The sequence below is a fragment of the Struthio camelus genome, chromosome 3, assembly GCF_040807025.1.
Source record: "Struthio camelus isolate bStrCam1 chromosome 3, bStrCam1.hap1, whole genome shotgun sequence".
In the NCBI taxonomy this organism is placed as follows: domain Eukaryota; kingdom Metazoa; phylum Chordata; class Aves; order Struthioniformes; family Struthionidae; genus Struthio; species Struthio camelus.
Genome location: NC_090944.1, coordinates 57,990,632 through 58,011,785, shown reverse-complemented (window position 1 = coordinate 58,011,785; position 21,154 = coordinate 57,990,632). Strand labels below are relative to the sequence as shown.

Genomic DNA, 21,154 nt, shown 5'->3' with positions numbered 1-21,154 from the left:
ACAGTTGATCTAGCTGCTGATAGGGGAAGTAGGAGAGAAGAGATTAACATCAATCTGGTGGCTTAGATTTTGCAGCTGAGGTAAAACCATTTCAATTTGAAATAGTCTTGCTGACAGAGTTCTCTCCTATGTATTGAGGTTCCTGGATGGCTTTTTACACTTTCAGGATAGAGTCTCTGAGACAGACTGGAAGGGTGGGCACAATCCATCAACGTATAGCCGTGGTCTGCTCTGCTCTGAGTAAAAATTTCACATGGGAAGATGCTGTTTGTCGCTATTTAAAAGCTGAGAGTACTGTAGCAATATTAAAGCAAGGCCGGGTTGTTTTAACGTGTTCTAAAAGATGACAGTAGCCAAATACTGGATTCTTTACTATATCCAAATATCCAGCAAGCATCAGTCTGAGATACAAAATATGCTCTCTGATACGAAGAGACGTATAGGAAGAATACACCCACTAAATACCCATAGTGAGTTATGGCCATGTGACTTGATATAGTTGAAGATTGCCTGTTACAGAGTAGGGTAAATCCAAGGATGGAAAAGAGAAAATATAAATGAGAGAATACTAAGATCAGAGAGATGAATAATAGATAGAATTTAAATTGCACCATGAGACTTTACTTTTTCCCATAATGAAAGGCTTTATGTATCCTGTGACTGAGGTTTGCAGAGATGGAAAGGAGTTTTCAGGCACTTCTAGCAAGTGCTACAGATTTTCAATTAGAGATTGCCATTCCAAAGGCAAAAGATGTTTTCCTGTTGCAGCAAAGGTGTTCAGAAGTTAACATGTATGCGTGTATATGTGTGTGTATTTGTGCCTGCATATCTGTGTAGATACGTGTGTGTGTATAGGAGTAGACATTCTAAGCTATTTTAAATGCGTTACAGGCTATGTTGATAGGTTAATATTGGAGAATGGAATCTATAAAGAATGTAGATGTATCTTTAAGAAACACCTATTGCCACAATGTTATTTTTCTGTTAAAAATATTGGAAATTGTTCTTCAGGGGGGAGCATAAAAAGCAGAAGTGATGAGGGGACAGCTGATTTTGATCCATTTTCCTAAGACTTAAAAAGGCAAATAATCCACTAACAGAGTCGTAGATTTTGTAGTGTTTAAGTATTATTTTCCTTCTGGCAATAAATAGGAAAAGAAATCCAGAACTCAAAGAGTAGATAAAGACACTGTAAAATTTACCTTTAAAAGCAGTGAGGTAAGAAGGAAATAGTATAATGATTTTATTAAAAACAAGATTTTTATCTTTACAGGATTTGAGACCTAACAGAGACAAACAGTTATTTCCAAATTTTCAATAAAACACATACCTCTCTAAACATGGAAAACATGGAAAATGAAAGAAAGTAAATCAGTTAGAAGTGATGTTTTTATGAGGTTCTTTTGCAGTGTCCCACTTTTGGAACTGACAATCTGAGGCTGAAGTTACTGTCCTCTTACGTCTTACTAGGATGTGCTGTTGTATAGATGTATGCGTTGATTAATCTGTCAGTAGCAAAGTATTTTACTAAAACAACATTTTTCTTTCTTCTGTCTCCACATTGAGTAATACCAAATGATTGTTGAAAATGATTGTTCAAAGTTAGGAAGTAGCTGTGCCATAACTAATATAAAACGTACATAAAAAACACTTGTTCTGAGGTTAAGAGTTTTGCACATATATACCCATGCTGGAAGTTGCAGCATATGCCTGAAATAGCAAAACTAATCCTCATTGTATTTGAGGCTTTTCTCTTGGCAGATTAGATTTAGAGGAATTTTAATTTTGATTTGTATTTTCACTCTGTTCAAAAATCTTCCCAACTACAAAGATCCAGCAATTTTTTTTGATCTTTTGGATGAAAGGCAAACTGAATTCCAAATAACTGATGAACCGCTATGAGAATTATTTCAATTTAGAAAGTCAGACTTACAACTAGGTGGGAGCTCAGTCGTTAAGGCTGAGAATAACTGCTTGAGTGTAATTTTTTTTTCCAAATCCTTTTAAGGCCCCAGTTATGATTCAGAGACAAGCATGTTATATTCCTGTCTTTCAGTGTGTCTCTGAAAAATAAAATTGTATTAAAATCTAAGATCTGAAAAATTAGGATCCTCACTATGGATCCTTACTAAGTTTACTTACCAGTCTAATCCCTATACCTTAATCAAATTCCACGTAGCTCTTTGTAGTAGATTGCTTATTCCTTCATGGTGAACTAACTGTTTTGGTTCACTTGAACATCCTCAGTACTCCCATTTTTTCAGAGAAACTATCTGCCATACAAAAATTATAACTGACAAAATTTATAACTTTATGGAGATTAACATCTGTACCTTTACCTGGTAATGTCTGGCTGCTAGAGTACCAAAAAAAAAACCCCTACCGTTAGCTGATCGACATACCCTGTCTCTCCAGGCAGCACAGTCAATATGATGTTTGCCACAAAGGGATCGTGTTTGGGCTTTCCATGAAACATGAAGTGTGAAGGGAATTATTGGGAACAGTCGTGAGCTGATAAACAGTGATTCTCAACCACTGTCTCATATCGTACTTGAAAAGGGTGGATAGCAGGCTCGTTGTGGTCATTCTAGCTGTTACAATCACAGTTTGCTGATTATAATCACGCTCAGATTAGTTTTTCCTGCTTCTGTAGTTGTCATCATTCCGCTACAAAACTGATTCATCATACAGTGAGCCCTCAGCAGACCAAGAAACATTTTACTTTGCTGAGGGGTCAGGAGAGGATTGAGGTCTGAATCGGTGCTGCTTGCTGACATAATTTCCCTTTTGATCTTGCATTAGTCAAAAAATTTTTACTTGAAAATTTTGTCTGTACACTGTATGTTGCTTTTGGCCTGAACATTGCAGAAGTCAGCTCTGTATGAGTATGATTTTTTTTTTTTTTATTGACAGTCAAATGAAGGTTATAAATCCTCTACCTGGAGTTGTTACTGTAATGCAATTATTTGATGATGAATAACTGGCTGGCATAAAGTATATAGGCAGAAGTGTATATAGCTCTTCAGTACGTTGCTCTAGTGGAAGGCCTGGCAGAGAAAAGGATTAGTTATAGCTATAGTATAGCAGTACTCGCCCTCATAATTTTTCCTTGTGTATTACATCTTTCTTATTGTGTGCTCACATGGGTTATAATCTGAGTTTTCAGTGTTCTGGTGTTGAGGTTAACAGAGCCTGGACTACAAATGCCACTTCTCAATGACAGATATTTTCAGAAGGCTGCTGGTTAAACCTGCAAGTTTTTGTCAAGATCCTCTTCTGCACTTCCCCTCCATTCCTTTCTTTTAAAGAAGATTGGATTGACTACCTGTTTTGGTTTGTTTTCTCCCTCCACCCCCTCTTTCGCACGCGCTCTCGCTCTTTCGCACGCTTTCTGCCCTCATTGTGCGTGTATTGGCACTCGTATTCCCTAGCAGTGAGCTGGTTCAGGGAGTAAAACAAACAAAACTTTTTTTTGCAGCACAATATTTTTTTTTAGTCATTTAATTCCTTGGAACAGCTCAGTGAGCAGAAGAGAAGCAGCAGGCGGAGTAATGGGAGGAAGAAGGGCAATGCTCTTCGGTGACGATGAGCTATTAGATCATCTTGGCTGCACAGCCAGACTGCTCCTTAGGGGTGCAGTTCCCTGCTAGCCTAGGCCAGTCTGCAGGAGCTGCGGGAGCCTGCACCCTTCCTCGTGCAGGCACCAGCGTGACCTGGTGATAAACAGGCTGAGGGAGCTCAACCAAGCTAATAACTGCTCTAGCCCACACCACCAACACTAGATTAGTTCTCAGCCATATCAATGTTAACTGGCTATGCTGGTCACCAGGTTGTTAGTCCTGGCCCAAAGGAGAGAGCAAAACAGAAGAATCTAAGGCAACACTAGAATGTCCCTTTTGATCACAGGCTACAACTAGATGAGCTGAAACGAGGCCTGAAGACACATCCTGCTTGTATAATATATATCTCAGTGCAAAGCGTTTCTTTCTCTTACTGGAAAACAGCAGCAAATAATCTCTACAGTGACAAATGTTACTGTCCCTTTCAGCTGTTTGTAGTTGTCTTGTTACTGGCTCTTGACTTAGACTAGATACTGAAGTAATTAACCACTTCAATGGGACAACAGCTTTGAGGTAAATCATCTGTGGTATTGTCTTCTAAGGACTATAAAATATCCACTTTAAGATGATGAATGCTCTTGATTTTTTTTTGTAATAACAACTTAGTGTATCCCTGTAGAATATCAGCCCTCTCACTGTTTACTGACTGTTCATTTGGGAGTGGATGAATGAGTGGCAATGCAGAAATGTAAATCACTGTTGTAACATTATTGTCCTTTTTCTCCCTGGAATCCAGCTTTTGCTGTCATTGTGCAGACAGTGGGCACAGCTATTGTGCTCATTTACTGTAAGGAAGGTTTTTTATTCAATGGATTCCTTTTTATGAAGTCTCATTATTCCTTAGTAGAATGATTTCACTCTATCAAGCATTAAAATATAAATGTTCCAGTGCCGGTATTACATTTGGTATTACACTGCAATTAAATTTTTATTTACCAAAACACTTGAGCATGTGACTTTGAGACCTCAAAACAGTTTCACAGCTCTATATCAGAGTTCATTGTAGGCTAGTTTTTCTTTGTTTTATTGGGTGTCAAAACAGTTTTTACCATAGAATTCCACAGTAATGCAGCTATTTTTGTAAGATTAAAATATGAGAATATGCAACACAGAAAGCTGAGAACTTTGAGCAGCTTGAGAGACTTAGCAGGATTTGTCCTCAGCACGAAATTGCTTAGAACAAAGCACAAAACTCTGGACCTCAGTGAAAAACAAGATTCCACATCAAATTGGTTCTCGCAAACAGGGTACTAACTTCATGGGGTTGTCTGGAAATTTTGTACTGCAGTAGTGTCAAACGTAGAACTTAATTGGCTAATCTGTCACTTGGCATGAAGAGACAGGAAATTTTTCCTTGAACCAAAATGGCAATTAAGAGATACAAGCTTTATGAATGTACTAGGTCTGGCTAGACTAACTTATTACATTTAATGGGTTTAAAATGACCTTAGCCATCTCGCTGCTTCCTCAATTATTTTTTCTTTTTATTTTTCTTTTTTTTTTTTCTCCTTTTTGGAACTTACAGCAATTACAGCTCAGCTATGATCTACTTCCATTATTCTGCTCAGTTTTTAATGTTATAACCTGATGTGTTGTTTTATGAAAGCAGGCATTGTAAAGTCCCATAAGCAGGTTATGTACAGTTTATTGATTTGTGCTTAAAGTAGAGACCTAACCTTTAGTTTTAATGAAGATGCAGAGGGCAGGCTGTTATTTTCAGATGTAGAAGTTGTAATTTCTTATACTAGTAAGGATCTCGGGTTTTTAGCAAGCTAGTATGTAATACTGATCATAGTGAGTTTGGTTGATGGTTGAGTTGTAAATATGACAGGTATATCACATATCTAATTTAGCCTTGCATCTTTTTCTGCTAGCCTCTAAATCTGTTGCAAAACAGTAAATTGTGAATAAAAAGTTCTAGAATCTTTCCATCCCCACTCTACGTTCAGTTAATACTAAGACTGTAATATAGAGTGAATAAATTGAGCCAATTTGTGTTTGAGAGAGAAGTGCAATTCTGTTGTTGAGACAGTTCAGTTCTAGAAAGTTCCTAGGGAAACTGGAATTTCATACTAGAGGTAGTATAATCTAAAAGTTAACTTTTTAGCTAACTATCTGTAGTCCTAATTTGGTGGTGACAAACTTCTGTGGAGTAACACTTTGGGAATGTTATTTCTGAATTGACAAGGTAACTCCTGCTATTAAAGTTTATAATACTCATTCAGAATAGCATCGGTTATTTTTCTGTGGGAAGATCTGGGTTTTTAAGGAGGATGGAAGACATTTCACTTAAGAAAAATGTAACTGCCTTTTGCAGAAATCAAAAATCCAGAAGAATTTCCCTTATATGTAAGCATTAAGTACAAAAATAAATTGTTAAAAAAAATAACATTAAACTTGAAAGCCGTAGCGAGGAGTCTTTTGGCTCAGCTGTGACTCCCCATTCCAGTAAATCCGTAGGAGAAACGGGGGCTTGGGAGCCCTGTTGCCAAGAACCTTGTGCACTTGGCATTGTTGGCTCTGAGACAGCTGGGGTGGCAGAAATGCTTGTGTAGCAAACATCTGAGCTTTTCAGCAGCCCCTCAGAAATGCTGGAGGAAAGCTCGGCCTAGTTCTGCAAATATCCTGCTTATGTTTCATTAGCAATTCCTCAAAACCATTGTATTTCCATGTCCATGAATTGGCGTTTTTCCACTGCAGCCTATTCAACTGGAAATTTCCTCATCAACTCTAGTCCTCAAGTATGTATTCAGGTCTTTCCCATAGTTACAGCTCTTCTAGTCACCACTGTTGTTGGAGAAAGAGCCTACACCAGTTGTCAGGAAAACCTAGCTTTCAAGCGTTAAAAGTTTTGTTTCAGGAGGTGAGGAATTCACGTTACGGTGTGTTTGATTTGACAGGAATTCTTCAATGGGTGAAGCTGATAGACAACTTTGATGCTGAATATGAATATGTCACCAATGAAGGACCCCTGTTCACTTTCAAGACAAACCGCCATGCTCCAAATTACCGGTTAATCAACATCGACTTCAGCGACCCAGATGAATCTAAATGGAAAGTTCTTGTCCCTGAACATGAAAGAGATGTTCTAGGTAAGAGTATGTGTGAAGTGAAAGGCTTTCTCTTCTTCCCCGTGGCCCCTAAATTAATTCAGTCTTCAGTCTATTGAATGTCTTGCACAGAGCTCCTTTCTTTTTCCCTGTGTTTTAATTGTTTGAGACTTGACTTGCATGTCTTGTGATTAAAAGACTTGCCCGAGACTTGAGAAATCCAGCTGCCATTTCTGTAGCGCTGTCTCTCATCCTCTGTGGCCTTGGTAAAGTTGCTTGATCTGTCCTTGTTTTAACTCTGTGTTTGCAGGAAATGAGGGGAAAGTATTTTCCTGCTTCATGTCAGTGTTGTGAATGTTTGCCAGACACTCAGGGATTACTGCAAGTGAGGCTTTACAAGCAGAAGCAAGGACAAGAGCAAGCATCGCAGTAGTGCAGCGCACTGCAAACATGGAGATCAGAGGTTGAGACAGGTTTGTCCATCATTCCTGGGATTAGAGGAACAGATAGCTCTTAAAAGCCTCAGAAAAGTCCAGGAGCATGGAATTCTGGAGGTGTAAAAGCACATTCAGAACAGAAATCCTTGATTTTGAGCTAACTAAAATAAAAGATGTGTCGTGATAAGTTTTCTGCGCTAGGGCTCCTCTTTAGGTCAGTTTTAGGATTTTTTTAAATACTGTCATTTTGGGGAAAAATTCTGATAGAACTTTGTACTTGACACAATTTCATGTAGTACAGAGGAACCTCCCCTGAGGTATTTTTGTACAAGTATTTGACAGATCATTTGTATATGTTTATGTACTGTATCCTCCATCCAGTGCAAGATACAGTTGTGATTTATCTAACTATAGTTATTCAAAAAGACTGTGCGTTTCTTTTTCATTAATCCTTGTTTGTACAAATACCCTCATTCATTGTTTGCTACTTCTCCTGTGAAGAGCTTCTCTTTAGGAGTGGAGTTCTGTATATGTGTATATGTATGTGTATATTATAGAGTAACTTCCGTGTCTCTCCTCACTAAGACACATCTGTTTGGCTACTATTTCAAATCCCTCTTGAGATCGCACTTTCCAAAACACCAACAGATTCTTAAGAATACATTTCTCTCTGCGTTTTTCAATGTGTCCTGCTTCACCTGTGCCACAACGTAGACCAGGTCTGTCCACAGTATGACACAAATGGAGAGCAAAGCTGTTATAATATGGTGCCTGATAGGTCTTGCAGCTGCCCCAAAGCCAGCTGACCAGATCCTGTCCTGGATAACGGATGTGTGAGGGAGAACGAGGCATTGCTGGAGCATGCCCAAAACTGTAGTGACATTAAGACTTTTGGTGATCACAAAAGTAGCAAACAAAGCTTGGTGAAAAACAAATCATTATCTTGAGATTGTGAACTCTTTGAATCAGGAACCATCTACATCTTGAATGGATTACCTTCTCAGTCCTAGGCAGAGAATAAATAATAGTTGTGACAGATTCCTTCTAAGTCTTGATTTCTGATTGTGCACGAATCTGCTGACTTTCTGTGAAGCTATATTTAAGTTATTAGGAGCGGCAATATACAATGTGAGACCGAGTTGAAGAATTGACTTAGAGATGGAGAGTGCCCAAATGCAATGGGACAGAAATGTGAACTTTTTTTCTCGTATGCTTTATTGATGTGAAATATGTTTACCGTGTGAGAATTTGCCTGAGATGTGGTCTAGCCAGCCAAAGGAGCTTTGAGCACTGGCTATATATTTCTTCTCTTTAAGGAAAAGGCTACCTCTGCTCTTGACCACACTGCGATATTTAACTCAGCCTCATTTTGTTTTCATTCTAAAGCAAAGTCATGGTGAGTTAATGTTTGTGCACACGTAAGAAACTTTTTAATGCGTAAAATGCTCCTTTAATGGATTATACGTGACAATCTTAACTGTACAAGCATAACAAGAACTGCAGTTAGAGAATCAACAGTTCAGATAAATGCGCTTACTGAGGGCAGTGGCCTTTTAGTCTATAAACACAACGGACACTCGGCTCTTACACACTTGAAGTCAAGCATAATCTGTCATATCAGACCATCAGACGGACTTTCAAGTGTCTATTTTGTATCATCAAGATTTTACTGTATAGGAATGTGAAGCCAGAGTAGGCAATCACACCCGCTTCTCTCTTTAGCTTTTTGGAATGAGTATGTTAAAGAATCAAGTTAAACGAGCAAGTGAAAGTGTCTCCGTAAGATGAATACTAAGTACATCCTAGCATCAATGCTGAAGTAAAGTAAGTTTGGATGATTCAGTTGCTTTTTTGTGGCAGACACTCGCAAATTAAGGTGTTGTATTCTCAGCACCGAGATAAGGGGATTTTATCACACTCAGCAGGTTGTAGTTCTGAATGAAACAATAACACCCTGGTTTGCCCTTGATGAAGTCAGAATCCTTTGTTCTTGAAGAGGAGACTTTCTCAGTGAAGGAAGGCAGACCAGCCATTATGTCATCTTGTTTTAATCTTTCTAAGTTTTGGTTTGAAAGGACATAATTGTAGCAGAAGGCAGTTAATAATTCATTGTCTTGAAAGCCTTGGAGTCAAGTGAATTTGACTTTTTGTGATCCAGAGATGACAGTATAATGAAATGCCTCCTGCAAAAGCTATGGCTGCAATGATTCTAAGGTTAAATGAGTATTGCTGCTTGTCCAGATGTAATTGACTGTGTTTGGAATTGCTTTATAAGCACTGTAGTCAGTGATGCTCTAGGTCACAAACGTTTGTTTGTCCTTTTACTGAAATGTAGAGATACTCAGCTCAAAAGTCTACTGCTCTTGCATGATCTGCCTGTTAGCCATAGCCCTTTTTTTTCAATATATTATCTTGGATTCAATTTGGTAAAGCTGCCACTAGACACATAAATAAACGGATTTTTATTTAGGAGTCAGGATTAATAATTATGAAACTCTGCTAGTGTCCATTAATGGCAAAAGGAGAAATTCCATGAAGTGTCTTACTGCATTCTCAGGGAGCGTTCAATAGCACAGCTAGTGTGATCTAACCGAGAACTAAACAAAAACATGTGCCTAGAAGGCAGTGTGCATGTAATTTTGTTTCACAGAGTCTTCCAAATACTTTTTGTTACTGGCTTTTACCTTTTTATCTTCAAAACTGTTTAGAAATAAACTAATTTGGGAAATTTAGCAAAAAAAAAAAAAAAAACAAATATATTCCTACAGTGAGGTTGTAAGCACACCTCATCTTTAAAAACAGAAGGTATAAAGAATTGTTCTTTTCTGATCTCACTTTGAACCAGGCTCCCTCATATGCTAAACAAAGTTAAGGTTGATGTAGTTCTCAGCACGGACTTCACACAGAGTAGAGATAAATTTAGAACTCTTCTGTAAGCTGAAGGGGAAGAAATAAATGGCAGCTATTTTAAAATGAAGAAGTTTAGGTAAGGGCTTCAGGACATTCTGGTGTATGATGAGTGTCATTTTCCGCACTCTAGAGTTTGTTTGTAAGATGTTACTTTTATATTTCAAGCTCCCTGAAAGTTAACTGTAGGAGAGATTCATATTTAACATTGAACTGGTGATTTAAATGGCAGCATAGCTGCAGTTAGGTATACTGAATTAGTTAAAAGGCACCTATAAAACCTAAATGTACCCTGATCATTGTGGACACTGGGACCCTAATCCTCAAGCACAGGACAAACCTGCTGTCTTTAGAGAGTTAAATAATTTTGAGAGATGTCTTCTGGATCACCAGAACTGCTTGACTGAGATGCACAGGGCGATGACCAGTGTCAGGTGTGTGGTGTGAGAATGCTCCCAACAGAGTATGGAAGAGGGGGAGCCCCCCAAAGTGCCTGATATCTGTGGAGCAGGACAGTTTGGAAGCGGCAGTTATATCTAGCCCTCTGGTTGTGACAATGAAAAGAAAAATAGAATGGGCCTCTTGAGAAAGGAGGCGCTAGCTGAAGCGCTAAGAGATGCGCAGTATTCCTGAGCGTACCATGGATGAGGTACGTGACCTTGAACAACAACTTGAATTTCTTTTGACCATTAAAAAAGCAAGGGCGGGGCTAGCAACAGGTTGCTAGCCTGTGCCTTGCAGACATCTGCATGCCTAAGCTCAGCTCAGTGGGTGTGAAGTGCTTCCTTTCCCTCAGCTAGAACGTGCTATCCAAGTGCAAGACAATATTTCTTCTTCTTACCTCTAACCTGCTAGTTGATAAATATTTCAGACTTTGGGGAGAGAGGCTATTGCAACTAAGTTGCTGTTATACTCCAGCAGTGTAACAAAGCTTCAGAAGAGCATTGCCCCCCTCCCCCCTCCCTCTCCCTCTCCCCCTCCCCCTATCTCTCTCCCTATCTCTCCCTCTCCCTATCTCTCTGTCTCTCTCATTTTTATGTCTCATAATATGAGAGAAGGTGGGGTATAAAATGCTCGACTTACTGAAATCAGTTGGAGTTTTGCCCTTAACTTAAACATGGCACACTATCACTGAAGGTGGGGTCTCAGAGAAAGGGCACATGTCTTTTCATGTGTAGTTGTGAGAGCTCTTCAGTTTGTACTCACGTTTCAGAATTACTGATGTTTTATTCTGTAAATTGCTAGTACTTTACTTGCACATCTACCAGTAATTAGCCTTGAGTTGTGGTTCTGGGTCATTTTAATTGAGACCAGTGTACGTACCTGTTAATCTGCAGAGATACTACAGTTTATGATTGCTGTTTATGATGACCAGAAAACCCCCAAATGACCTTCCAGGTCTATCTTTCAGCTGAAGGCTTTGATATTCTATTAAAATACATTAATTTTTTTGTTGAATAGACACATAAGCACATTGTACAGGAAGTAACTTGGCTGTTTCTTCTGCAGAATTATGGCTACATAGCTTTCCTATTTAGCCTGGCATATTTTTTTCCTCCATCAGCCTTTCATCCTGAGCCTGTCAGGGCATGTTTTGTACGGCTGGACACTTGGTGTGCTGTAGCTACTGCTGCAGAAGTAAAAGGTCAGAACTGGCTTATGTAATTAAGGTTAGTGGCACAGATACGTTTTTGTGAAGATACAACCACCTTTTTCTGAAGCTATTCAGAAGTGGTTAATAGCAACATTGTGGGAATGGAGGTAGTGGCATGCCATTGCTAGTACTGAAAGTTGTTTATATAAAAAAAAAAAAAAGTAAAACAGCTTTTGGAAAGTAGTAGGTGAATTTATGACAAGTTGGACTAGACCATTTTTCCTGAAGAGAGTTGAGCTCAGTTTCCTAGGTACTGTTAAGAATTATAATTTCTCTAGCCCGAATTTATCTCCTGAAAAATTATGTTTACTTAACCTAGTCACATAGATGATCGCTGTCATCTTCAGTACTGGAGAGTAATTCTTCCCACCTGCTTTCAGCACCTACCAGTGTCTCCCAATGTGTCCATCACTCTCTGATGCCTGAGCCAAGAGGATTAGGTTGGAATAGGCAACTTTTACATGTTTATTTTTGTAAAATAAATCCCTTGCCAGATGTATATTTTAAGTAGATATGAGTGTGCTGATGAGCAGTTGATGAATATAAGTGTACCTTAGCATGAGAGAACGAAAAAAAGAAGTGGGAATTGCTGATCTGTTCATTGACATTAACTGGAAATAAATTGACCATATATATTGGAAAAGTCTCAAATGGTTAGCTTTTTCTTAAAAATCGTATGCGAGTCTGGGGGAAAAACAACTTAGAGGGCAAGTCACAGTATCCTAGAACAGGGTGTCCAAAATAACTGGGTGAATTGCGTTCTAGAGGTGTTTGTTGCTGCCCACGGCCTATAAAGAGAGCCTGCAGTCAGGATGCTAGGCTTAACTTCTAGGCATGTAAAGTTAGGTGACTTCAAGCTGACATGAAGTTTCCAAGCACACGGTCTAAAAGTTCGCTGGAAGTACAGAGACATGTGGGATACTTTCTTTGAAGCATGAGCAAACCTAAGGAGGCTAATTGCTAATGCAACAAACTCAACAGTATCTCCACTTCTGAATGCAGAGCGTGGGAATAGCAGAAACTCGGCTTGTAGCTTGCAGTTAAAAAATAACTCTGGTTTATATTTCAGCATTGTTTTAGCTTGCTGTGTATGTAACTGTTGGTTCTTAAAGTATCTTTTTTCTTCTGCTTCCTTTAGGTGGTCTTCAATGTTTTGTTTTATTTTGGTTTTCATATTTGTTTATAGCCTCCGTTACTGTAGGTTTTGGAGGCAGTTAGCAAAGCACCAACACCAGTTGCAACACAGATATGCCATGTGAGCAGTGCTCCTAAACCTCCTCATAGGCAGTTTTAAAAACATTTCCCATTGTCTTCTAATTGGTTATCTCCACCTTGCTGAGAGCAGTGATTTGTAAACCAAGGGGGTGATAAAGAGTTACTATTGCTGCATCTTAGGCAAGTTCTTCAATAGCAGGAAGAATCCTTATATAAGACAGCAACCTTACTTGAAGGGTTGAACCTTTTTTTTTTTAAGAAAAGAGTAATACTTCAACTTTCAGTGAAAGTGCGCATTAAACTGCCTTATCAAGTCATCAGTGAGGAATTAAGGTTCATCACAACTTCTTTTTAAAATAAAGATTTCTCGAGCAGTATTTTTGCTAGAGTAGAACTCTAGATTATATGTAATTTTGAAGTTTTTCTGAGAGAACCTACGATCCATTTTGTGAAACCTTAGTTGTTAGGAAACTTCAAATATAAAACTGGAGATTTTAGGTACAGATATTACTGAGAATACAAACTGAGTTTGGGTAAGCTCATTCTTACTGCAGAACAGTTCTGTGGGCAGAAGTGGTGTGTTGCTCTAGTGTTGTTTTTTATTCGTATTTTTTATTAGTAAACCAGTTCTACATGTCAATGTCGGCAAATTTGTGCAAGAACAATGTAATAAATATTTTAAACTACTACATATTCTCTTTGTATGTACAGCGAAGAATGATTCTGTATTTCAAAATATGTAATTGGATATAACAATTAAGCTTAGGAAGTTTATTTTGTTTTCCAGCCTCACTTAAAAGATTTAAGTCACTCTGGAGCTAAAATTACATAACGATTACTAATCTATATAACTGTTGTGTTGTACTGTATCTTATTATTTCAGGTCATGGCTTCATGGCTGTAAATTCAATTAGTGTGGTACTCCAGGGCTTTGGTTTGAAAATTCCCAGACTTAGGCTAGAAGTACGTGAGGGAGTTGGAAAGCCTGAAGAAAAAGGTTTTCAGACTAGTGTTATGTTTTCCTTGTCCTTCAGGAACAAGCTGAAAGGAAGGTAGATGCTACAGAGCAATTAGGATTCAAAGGTCTTTGAGCTCCAGGGGGTCATAACAGACCTGAACTGTATATGGAAAAAGAGACGGTTAAAGAAGCTAAGCTTTGCAGAGTAATAAGTTTTGACCTACAATTCAGAAAAAGCTTGTTATCCTTAATGGTGGTGGCACATAATGGATCTTTGAACTTTTGATCTTGAAACTGAATGCACAAAGATGGTTTTTATAAGACTATGTGCAGTACAACGCTTTCAACTTGGATTATTTGCTTTTTATAAGGCTTTGAGGAAACTGGAAAGAACTGTTAAATTGTAAACGATGTAAAATAGTATAAAACTGAAATGTGGTCATTTTTGCTTTGTTTCTTTGTTATTTTCTGTGTTCTTTTTCCTCTGGTATTGGGATTTTAAACTCCCTAAGTCGCAGCACTGCTTTGGCGTTACAGTGTGCCCCAGTCAGTCCTACCTGATTTTTTTCCTACTCATTTGATTCCATCTCTTTGGTTTTTTGCTTCAGGTAGGTAAGAGAAGGCATTGTCCAGTGCCCATAATCCCATTTTCCAGTCTGACTTAGGGGAAAAGTAGCACATTTGCGGTTGAAAAAGGACAAGAATCACTATACCCCAGCTAGTCTCACAGACGAAAAAACATGTCCTTCCCTCCTTCCTGATATTTTTCTTGACTTTTAACCTTGTGTTTTGTCTGTTTGTATTTGATTTGCAAATACCTGAGAAGACTTTGCTGAGAAGACTTTGAAATACTTCTGTTGCAAAGTAGGGTAACCAGTTTCTTAAATGACAGAAATCCCAAGAGGGAAGAAGAGTTTTTAATCTTCTTCTGCATGGATGATTAAATCAAAGTAGATTTGTTATGTAGTTACTTAGGATCTAAAGCCAATGGCACAAGTGTCATCTAATCTGTAAACCAAGGGGGAATATGTCACCTGATATTTTCTGGGAAAATCGAAGCCCTTGGAGAGTTTATTCACAGGATAAAAAGATGGGGACTGAAGGAGGGTATTCAGTAGACTCGCAGGAATTTTTGTAGAAAATGCCAACCTGGACATTTTTTCTTCTTTTTTTTCACGTGTTTAGATTTTACAAAATACAGTTTAAAAAACTGTTGTTCCATGAAGAAGTTCACATTTCTGGGTTTTTTTGTTTTGTTTTGTTTTTCCTTCAATTCTTCTGAGGAACAAACTTACTCAGAATGTGAAAGACGCGGTGAAACACAAGTTCTCATTGCTGCACAACTGCACGTCACAGGTCCACAGCTCTGCAGGGGCTCAGGACTGTCAGAGGGCAGGCATAAAGGAACTATTTTACTTCTGCAGTGTCATCTTTTCCCTTTTACCAGATTGGGTTCGCTGTGTCGTGCCCTGTCCCTACTACCTTACAGTCTCAAGACTGCTGTGTAACAACATTAACTTCTTAAATAAATGTTTTTGAAAATGGCGTGTTGAGGGTATCGCCTCAGAACAGCCCTTTCTCATTCATACCCACCCAGTAGAGCTTGCTTATGAGAATAGTTTACTGAATACTTGAAACAGAATGAAAGGTAAACTCTAGGCTCTGCAGTTAATGTGCAATACAGGATCACTTGTCTCTCTGTTCTTATTAGTTTAACTTGTGTCTAAATCATACTGTTTTCATTTGCATGCATTTCTGTAACTATGGCTGACGGAGATCTGTGTTTTAGTCAGTTTTAGCATTAAAATATGAGATAAAATTTAAGAACGGTGTTGATGCCTAAGTGCTCAAAATGAAAAAACACCTAAGTTAAACAGTTCTTAGTGCCTGCATCTGCATAAATCAACTTCAAGAGATGTAATTACCGTATGTCCAAAGAATGTCAGCCTTTACTTTTGGATTCACTTTTTGTTTCTGAAGACAAGTGTCTTCTCAAGCTGTAAGAATTAGGTTAGATAGATCTCAGGAGGGTTGGTGCACATACTTACAGGTCTTAACGAATTTTAGAGTCAGTTTATATCTGATTGTTTTCTTATGTTTGTTTTTTTTCACCGTATTTCCCGTGGCTTTGTTTTTCTCTTCCGCTCTCTGCAGAATGGGTGGCTTGTGTGAGGTCCAACTTCCTGGTTTTGTGCTATCTGCATGATGTGAAGAATGTCCTGCAACTTCATGACCTAGCTACTGGTGCACATCTCAAGACTTTTCCATTAGAGGTTGGCAGTATTGTGGGATATAGCGGCCAAAAGAAGGACACTGAAATATTCTATCAGTTTACTTCCTTTTTATCTCCAGGTAAGGCTTTTTTTCCCCCCATAGATATTGTTCCTATTTCTTGGAGATCTGCTTTCTCTTGTTAAGTAGGCATTAGGTATGTCTAAGATGCAGATAAAAATGCTCCCCCCACGTGGTGAGTCATGATTGTGCACTTGAAAATGCCAGCAGAGAAATTCTTGATCCCCAAAGCCTGACATCATGTTAATAAGTGAGATCTGCGTTCAGAAATTGCTCAAAACTAGCTTTACTAGAGATGGAGTTCTAGTTTTCACATCGCTCTTGCTTCACACAGCAAAACTGAACTTTACAAATTCTCCTGTAGCTCATGCGTATGTTAAATGTAGTTAAAGATTGCTGCCATGAAAGCGCTCATCACCTGAAAAAGCAGATGAGTGGTGCGGCTAGTGAGCCTTTTCTAAGGCTACTTCAAATCCTGTCACTGTCCCAAACCAGAGTTTCCTCTTTCTTCTTGAAAATATAAGTTACATTAACCAATTGTTTTAGTTGGATCTAGGAAAACTTGCAAATTTATTAAAGTTCCCACTAGGTTTAGAAATGGCTGTTTGAGCTGTATCTTACTAAGGGCAATGAACAGCCAACTAAAAAGGGCTCATTCCAAAAACGGTCTGCAAGCGTATTTCTCACTGTAAGCTGGAGTATACACTTTCAGAGAGTAAGCGTCGCATGATCTTTATCAACGAAAGAGAAAATTGAAGGTCTGAAGAGATCAAAGCAAACTAATTAAAAATGAACACTCGTCAAGGTAGCACAATATAGCATAGCGATATATGTCTTGTTTTACCAAGGTTGATATACAGATTCTGATTACAAGGAAGGAAGGAAGGAAAACTGAAGTCCATTGCAAGAAAGGAATATATCCTCAAGGCCATCTTCATTGGTTAAGATTACCGTTGACCTGTATTGAGAGTTTTCTTCATCAAGGTGGTCTTTATTTCTGTAGTGAGATGTTCCATATTCTCTAAAGTGGTCTTGGTCAGCCGACGGAGAGCTTACAACTAGGCTTGAAAACTGAGCTGTGTGATTTTGGTGCAACTGTAATGAGAAGTCTGACCTACATATGGAACAGACCAAAAAGTAACCCTCCACCTGTTCAGAAAAAGGAGTTTGTGTCTACAAAAAATGGAAATGCTGTAACTGCCTCCCTTAGAACTGTGGGAAACAGTATAAATCTTGTTGTTTTTTCTTCACTTTTCGTTTCAAAATGAGGCACTGAGACCCCTCTTGGGACATAAAGGGTTCTATAAAAAGACCTTGGAAGGTTGTTGCACACTCCGTATCTTGCAGATTTTGACACGCTCATCTTCTGTCCTGCTTTGGGAGTTTGAGAGTCCTAGTTTGAGAATTATTCCCTGATGCTGTGATGCAAAGTCTGTAGGAGACATATTATTTGTCTGATAAACTGATATAGTTGGAGGAATAAGCAGACAGTGTTTGTAGACACAATTAACTTTTTGTCTGAAACAGGACTTTCTGAGACATCTTTATATTGCATTTTGATATTAGCAATACCTTATAGCATTTGAACATTATATGAATTCATCATGTTTGCATTCTGGGTTTGTGGTGAACTAAATGTAGCTATTTTTCACACTGTTGCACTACTCTCCTGAAGAAGGTTTTATTTGATTAAGTAAAGTTTTGTTTAAAGACCTAAAACTGAATTTGTAGTCATCTTTCAATTTTCTAGTTTTGAAATGGCATGTGAATGCCAGCGCAGGCAAACTTTCTCAGGGGGTTTTCAATGAAAAGTCTGCGCCAGAGCAGTGCAAGCAGTCCCGTGGTGATAAGAACCCTGAGAGGGAATTCTTTTCGGAAGACCTATACAGTGATATACTTCTGTTACCTAAACTGTAGTATAAATAGTGTACAGCTCTTAGGTGCTGTATTAAAAGTCGCATCTTCCTTTGTAACTGAGTTGGAAGACAGGTAAAGTGTGATTGAGAATTTCAGCAGTTGTAAAGGCTTCTTGATGTCTTTCTATATGTAAATTTCTTTATATATGCACATAATTTCTTACTAAATTAAACAGGAATTGTATGCGTTTATCAGGGAAGCCCAATTAATGAGCGCTTATTTCCAAAAGAAAAGTCCTTCCGTTGCTGTAGTCAGATAGAAATGACTCAAGATAGAAGAAAAAAGGTCGATATTTTGCTTATCTTGGCGTGGGACTTTGAACTCTAAAGGGCTCATCTTCAATGCTATATGAGAATTTAACCCTGTGGTTCCCACCAGTGTCATGTTAACAGTTTCACTGTGTTAGCAGGAGAGACATGGCTAAAATCCTGTGCACTCAGTTACTTTGGAATCGATCTGGACCTTCTTTTTGATGTCTTCGAACTTAAAATGTACTCTTAACAATAATGGTCAGGTAGACTACACAGCAAAACTTCCTAGCAATGCTAATTTGTTTCTTTTTTAAAGTCATACTGATAAATTATTTTGAAGTCCATCCTTTGTAATTTTTAAATGAATTTAAATGTTCTTATAGAAATTCTGAGGTATGATATCTTATAATTATTTCAAGCATTAATTATGGCATTAGTAATAGTTTTCGTATGTGGAAGTAATACATCAAATGATTCATTTGACCTAGGGAACACTTTAATTGAGACAGCAGAGCATATGTCACTTCGCCTCTAATCAAAACACTAAAGCAGTTAGGAATGTTACTTCAGAAAAATGTATGTGTTCTGAACAAAAGAAGATGCCTTCATCTTTTATGGAAACTCTGTTTTGTAAAAATTCATAAGAGAACAAGAATTTCGTTTTTTCATCTCCTTTCTTCTTTTTCTGTGCCACTTGAGATGGAGAATGAATTAGGAAACATCTCAACATCTCTGTGAAAATGAATGTCAGTATTAAGATTGAGACATTGGGTTAAAACCTGCTTTTTTTTTTTTTTTTTTAACCAAGCTACTCATCCATTAAAATGGGAGAAAGGTAGATCAGAACTGTAAGCTATAAAAAGGGGTGTTTGTGTTTACTGCAGAGACGGCAAAGCAAAGTGTATTGACACTTTGACAGTTTTCAGATTTGTGCAACTAAAACTGATTATCTCCTACCAGTGGAGAAAATATAGCTTATGTTTGTAGTATCTTTTAGGTGTTTAATAGGAGCCTTTTAGGTTATACTGAATGATCAACATGTTTGTCACTCCATTTTCAGAAGAGCCAAAAGAAGAGAACATGTTGTATATTGTGCATTGACAGACACTGAAACAACAGTGTGCTGAAGAAGATTGTCCAAAAATAACACAGAAGACAGTATAAAACTGCAAATGAGGGGATGAGATATTCACAAAACTTAGCTTTAACCTGGAGAGGCTTGTGAATTGTTGCTCGACTTGTGAATAACTGCTTGAATTATTGCAATTATTGTGAATTATTATGGTTTTTGTCACAATTTTGAAGAACGTTAATAAAAACCACCAACATTCTCACCGTGGTAACTTTGTGATTTATTTATGTCTAGCCTCGTTACAGCATCCTTGCTTTCAGTGATATTTTTTGCTGTTAGATTGCTGTAAGAATCCTTCTTGTACAATTGTGCAAGATTGGAGCTTGTCTAAAGAGCTACATAAAATATGCTTAGCAGACCAATAAATATTCCAGAATTTTGAGAAGGGAAAGGGTTTCTATACAGTTCTCAAGTTAGTATATGTCAAGAAAATACGTCATCTACTTTGCTGTTCTCTCTCTCTCTCTCTCTCTCTCTCTGTGTCTCTCTGTCTGTCTGTCTCTCTCTCTGTCTCTGTCTCTCTTTCTCTGTCTCTCTGTCTCTCTTTTTGTTTTTTTCCTTTGCTTTATGGCACAAGGGGCCATAGGTCTCAAGAGTAGCTAATACAGGACAGGATTCACAGTTGGAGACAGGGGGACACGACCTAGAATCTTGAGCCTTTTCTAGTCCTGTCAGTGACTGTGAATGATGAGATGATCAAAAACGTTCTCACAGCATGCAATAGATGGTTTCTGCTCAGTTTCAGTTAAAGCACAGCCAGATTATAAAACCTCTGTATACAAGTTCTGGTAGGTCTGGTGGTTCTACTTGAAAGGATTGTGTCAAATTATCGAAATTCTAGGTTTCAAACTTAGCAGATAAGAAGTGTGAGAATTTTCCCATTATTATTTTACTTCTTGCATAACCAGAAAAAAGATATTTTCTGTTTCCAGTTCTTTTTTGAACAAACTTCTAAACAGCATTCAGATCACAACAGCTGACTGGAGAGGAGTTTGAGGGCACTCTTACTCTTGCTTCTACCTCTGACTTCACCCCAACCTGATGGTTCAGATAGTTTGCTTGTCACATCCCACCTCCGGGGCCAGAAGACGTCAGTCCAATAAGTTCATCTCAGTTGAGCCAGCAGAGTCTCTGCAGCTGTTAAACACGTGGAGGGGGAAGAGCCGCAACAGCTGTTTTAGCTCCTGGCTCTGTAGCCAGCCGCCATGGCTGCTCTCGCTGCATGCTGATTGCTCAGGCAGATTTTTTTCTGCTTTCCCTCAGTGTGCTTAGCATCTACAGAGAGCTCACCATGGCGTAGCTCCATTAAGAGGGGACAAAAGGGCTGGAATCAGGAAGAAAGAGGAGGGGAAGAAAACGACGTAGACTGTATGGGAGCAAGGAAAGAATGAGGAAACGAGACCAGAGAGATCACTTTTAGGTAGGTAGGTGGAACTTTTTAAGCTATGTGAAGCTTCTCTCTGCCCTATCAGTAGAATAACTGGACAAAAGCTATGGGGCTGACACGTGGTTAGACTAAATCTCCCTACGTTGCTGTCATAGTACAGTATAATTTGCACTTGTATTAAATCAGTTGGTTTTTTTTTTTGAGAAACAGAAATGGATGTAACATATTAGTGCTTAATACTTGTGATAATACTGATAGTAAGCATAAGCATATATGTGAAAGGAGTGCTTTATTCATTCTAAAACCTTAGGCTTTGGTGACACAAAAATTATTT

At 38.3% G+C, this 21,154-nt stretch overlaps 1 protein-coding gene across 1 annotated transcript in view; it reads left to right on the top strand.

Annotated features, from left to right (window-relative positions):
* The window catches only part of PREP (prolyl endopeptidase), a 115,077-nt gene that overhangs the window by 52,429 nt on the left and 41,494 nt on the right, over window positions 1–21,154 (top strand). Inside the window, exons 8-9 of the mRNA XM_068937916.1 lie at window positions 6,521–6,712; window positions 15,996–16,193. Of these exons, the coding sequence (XP_068794017.1) occupies window positions 6,521–6,712; window positions 15,996–16,193 (390 nt within the window). The remainder of the gene's footprint in view (window positions 1–6,520; window positions 6,713–15,995; window positions 16,194–21,154) is intronic.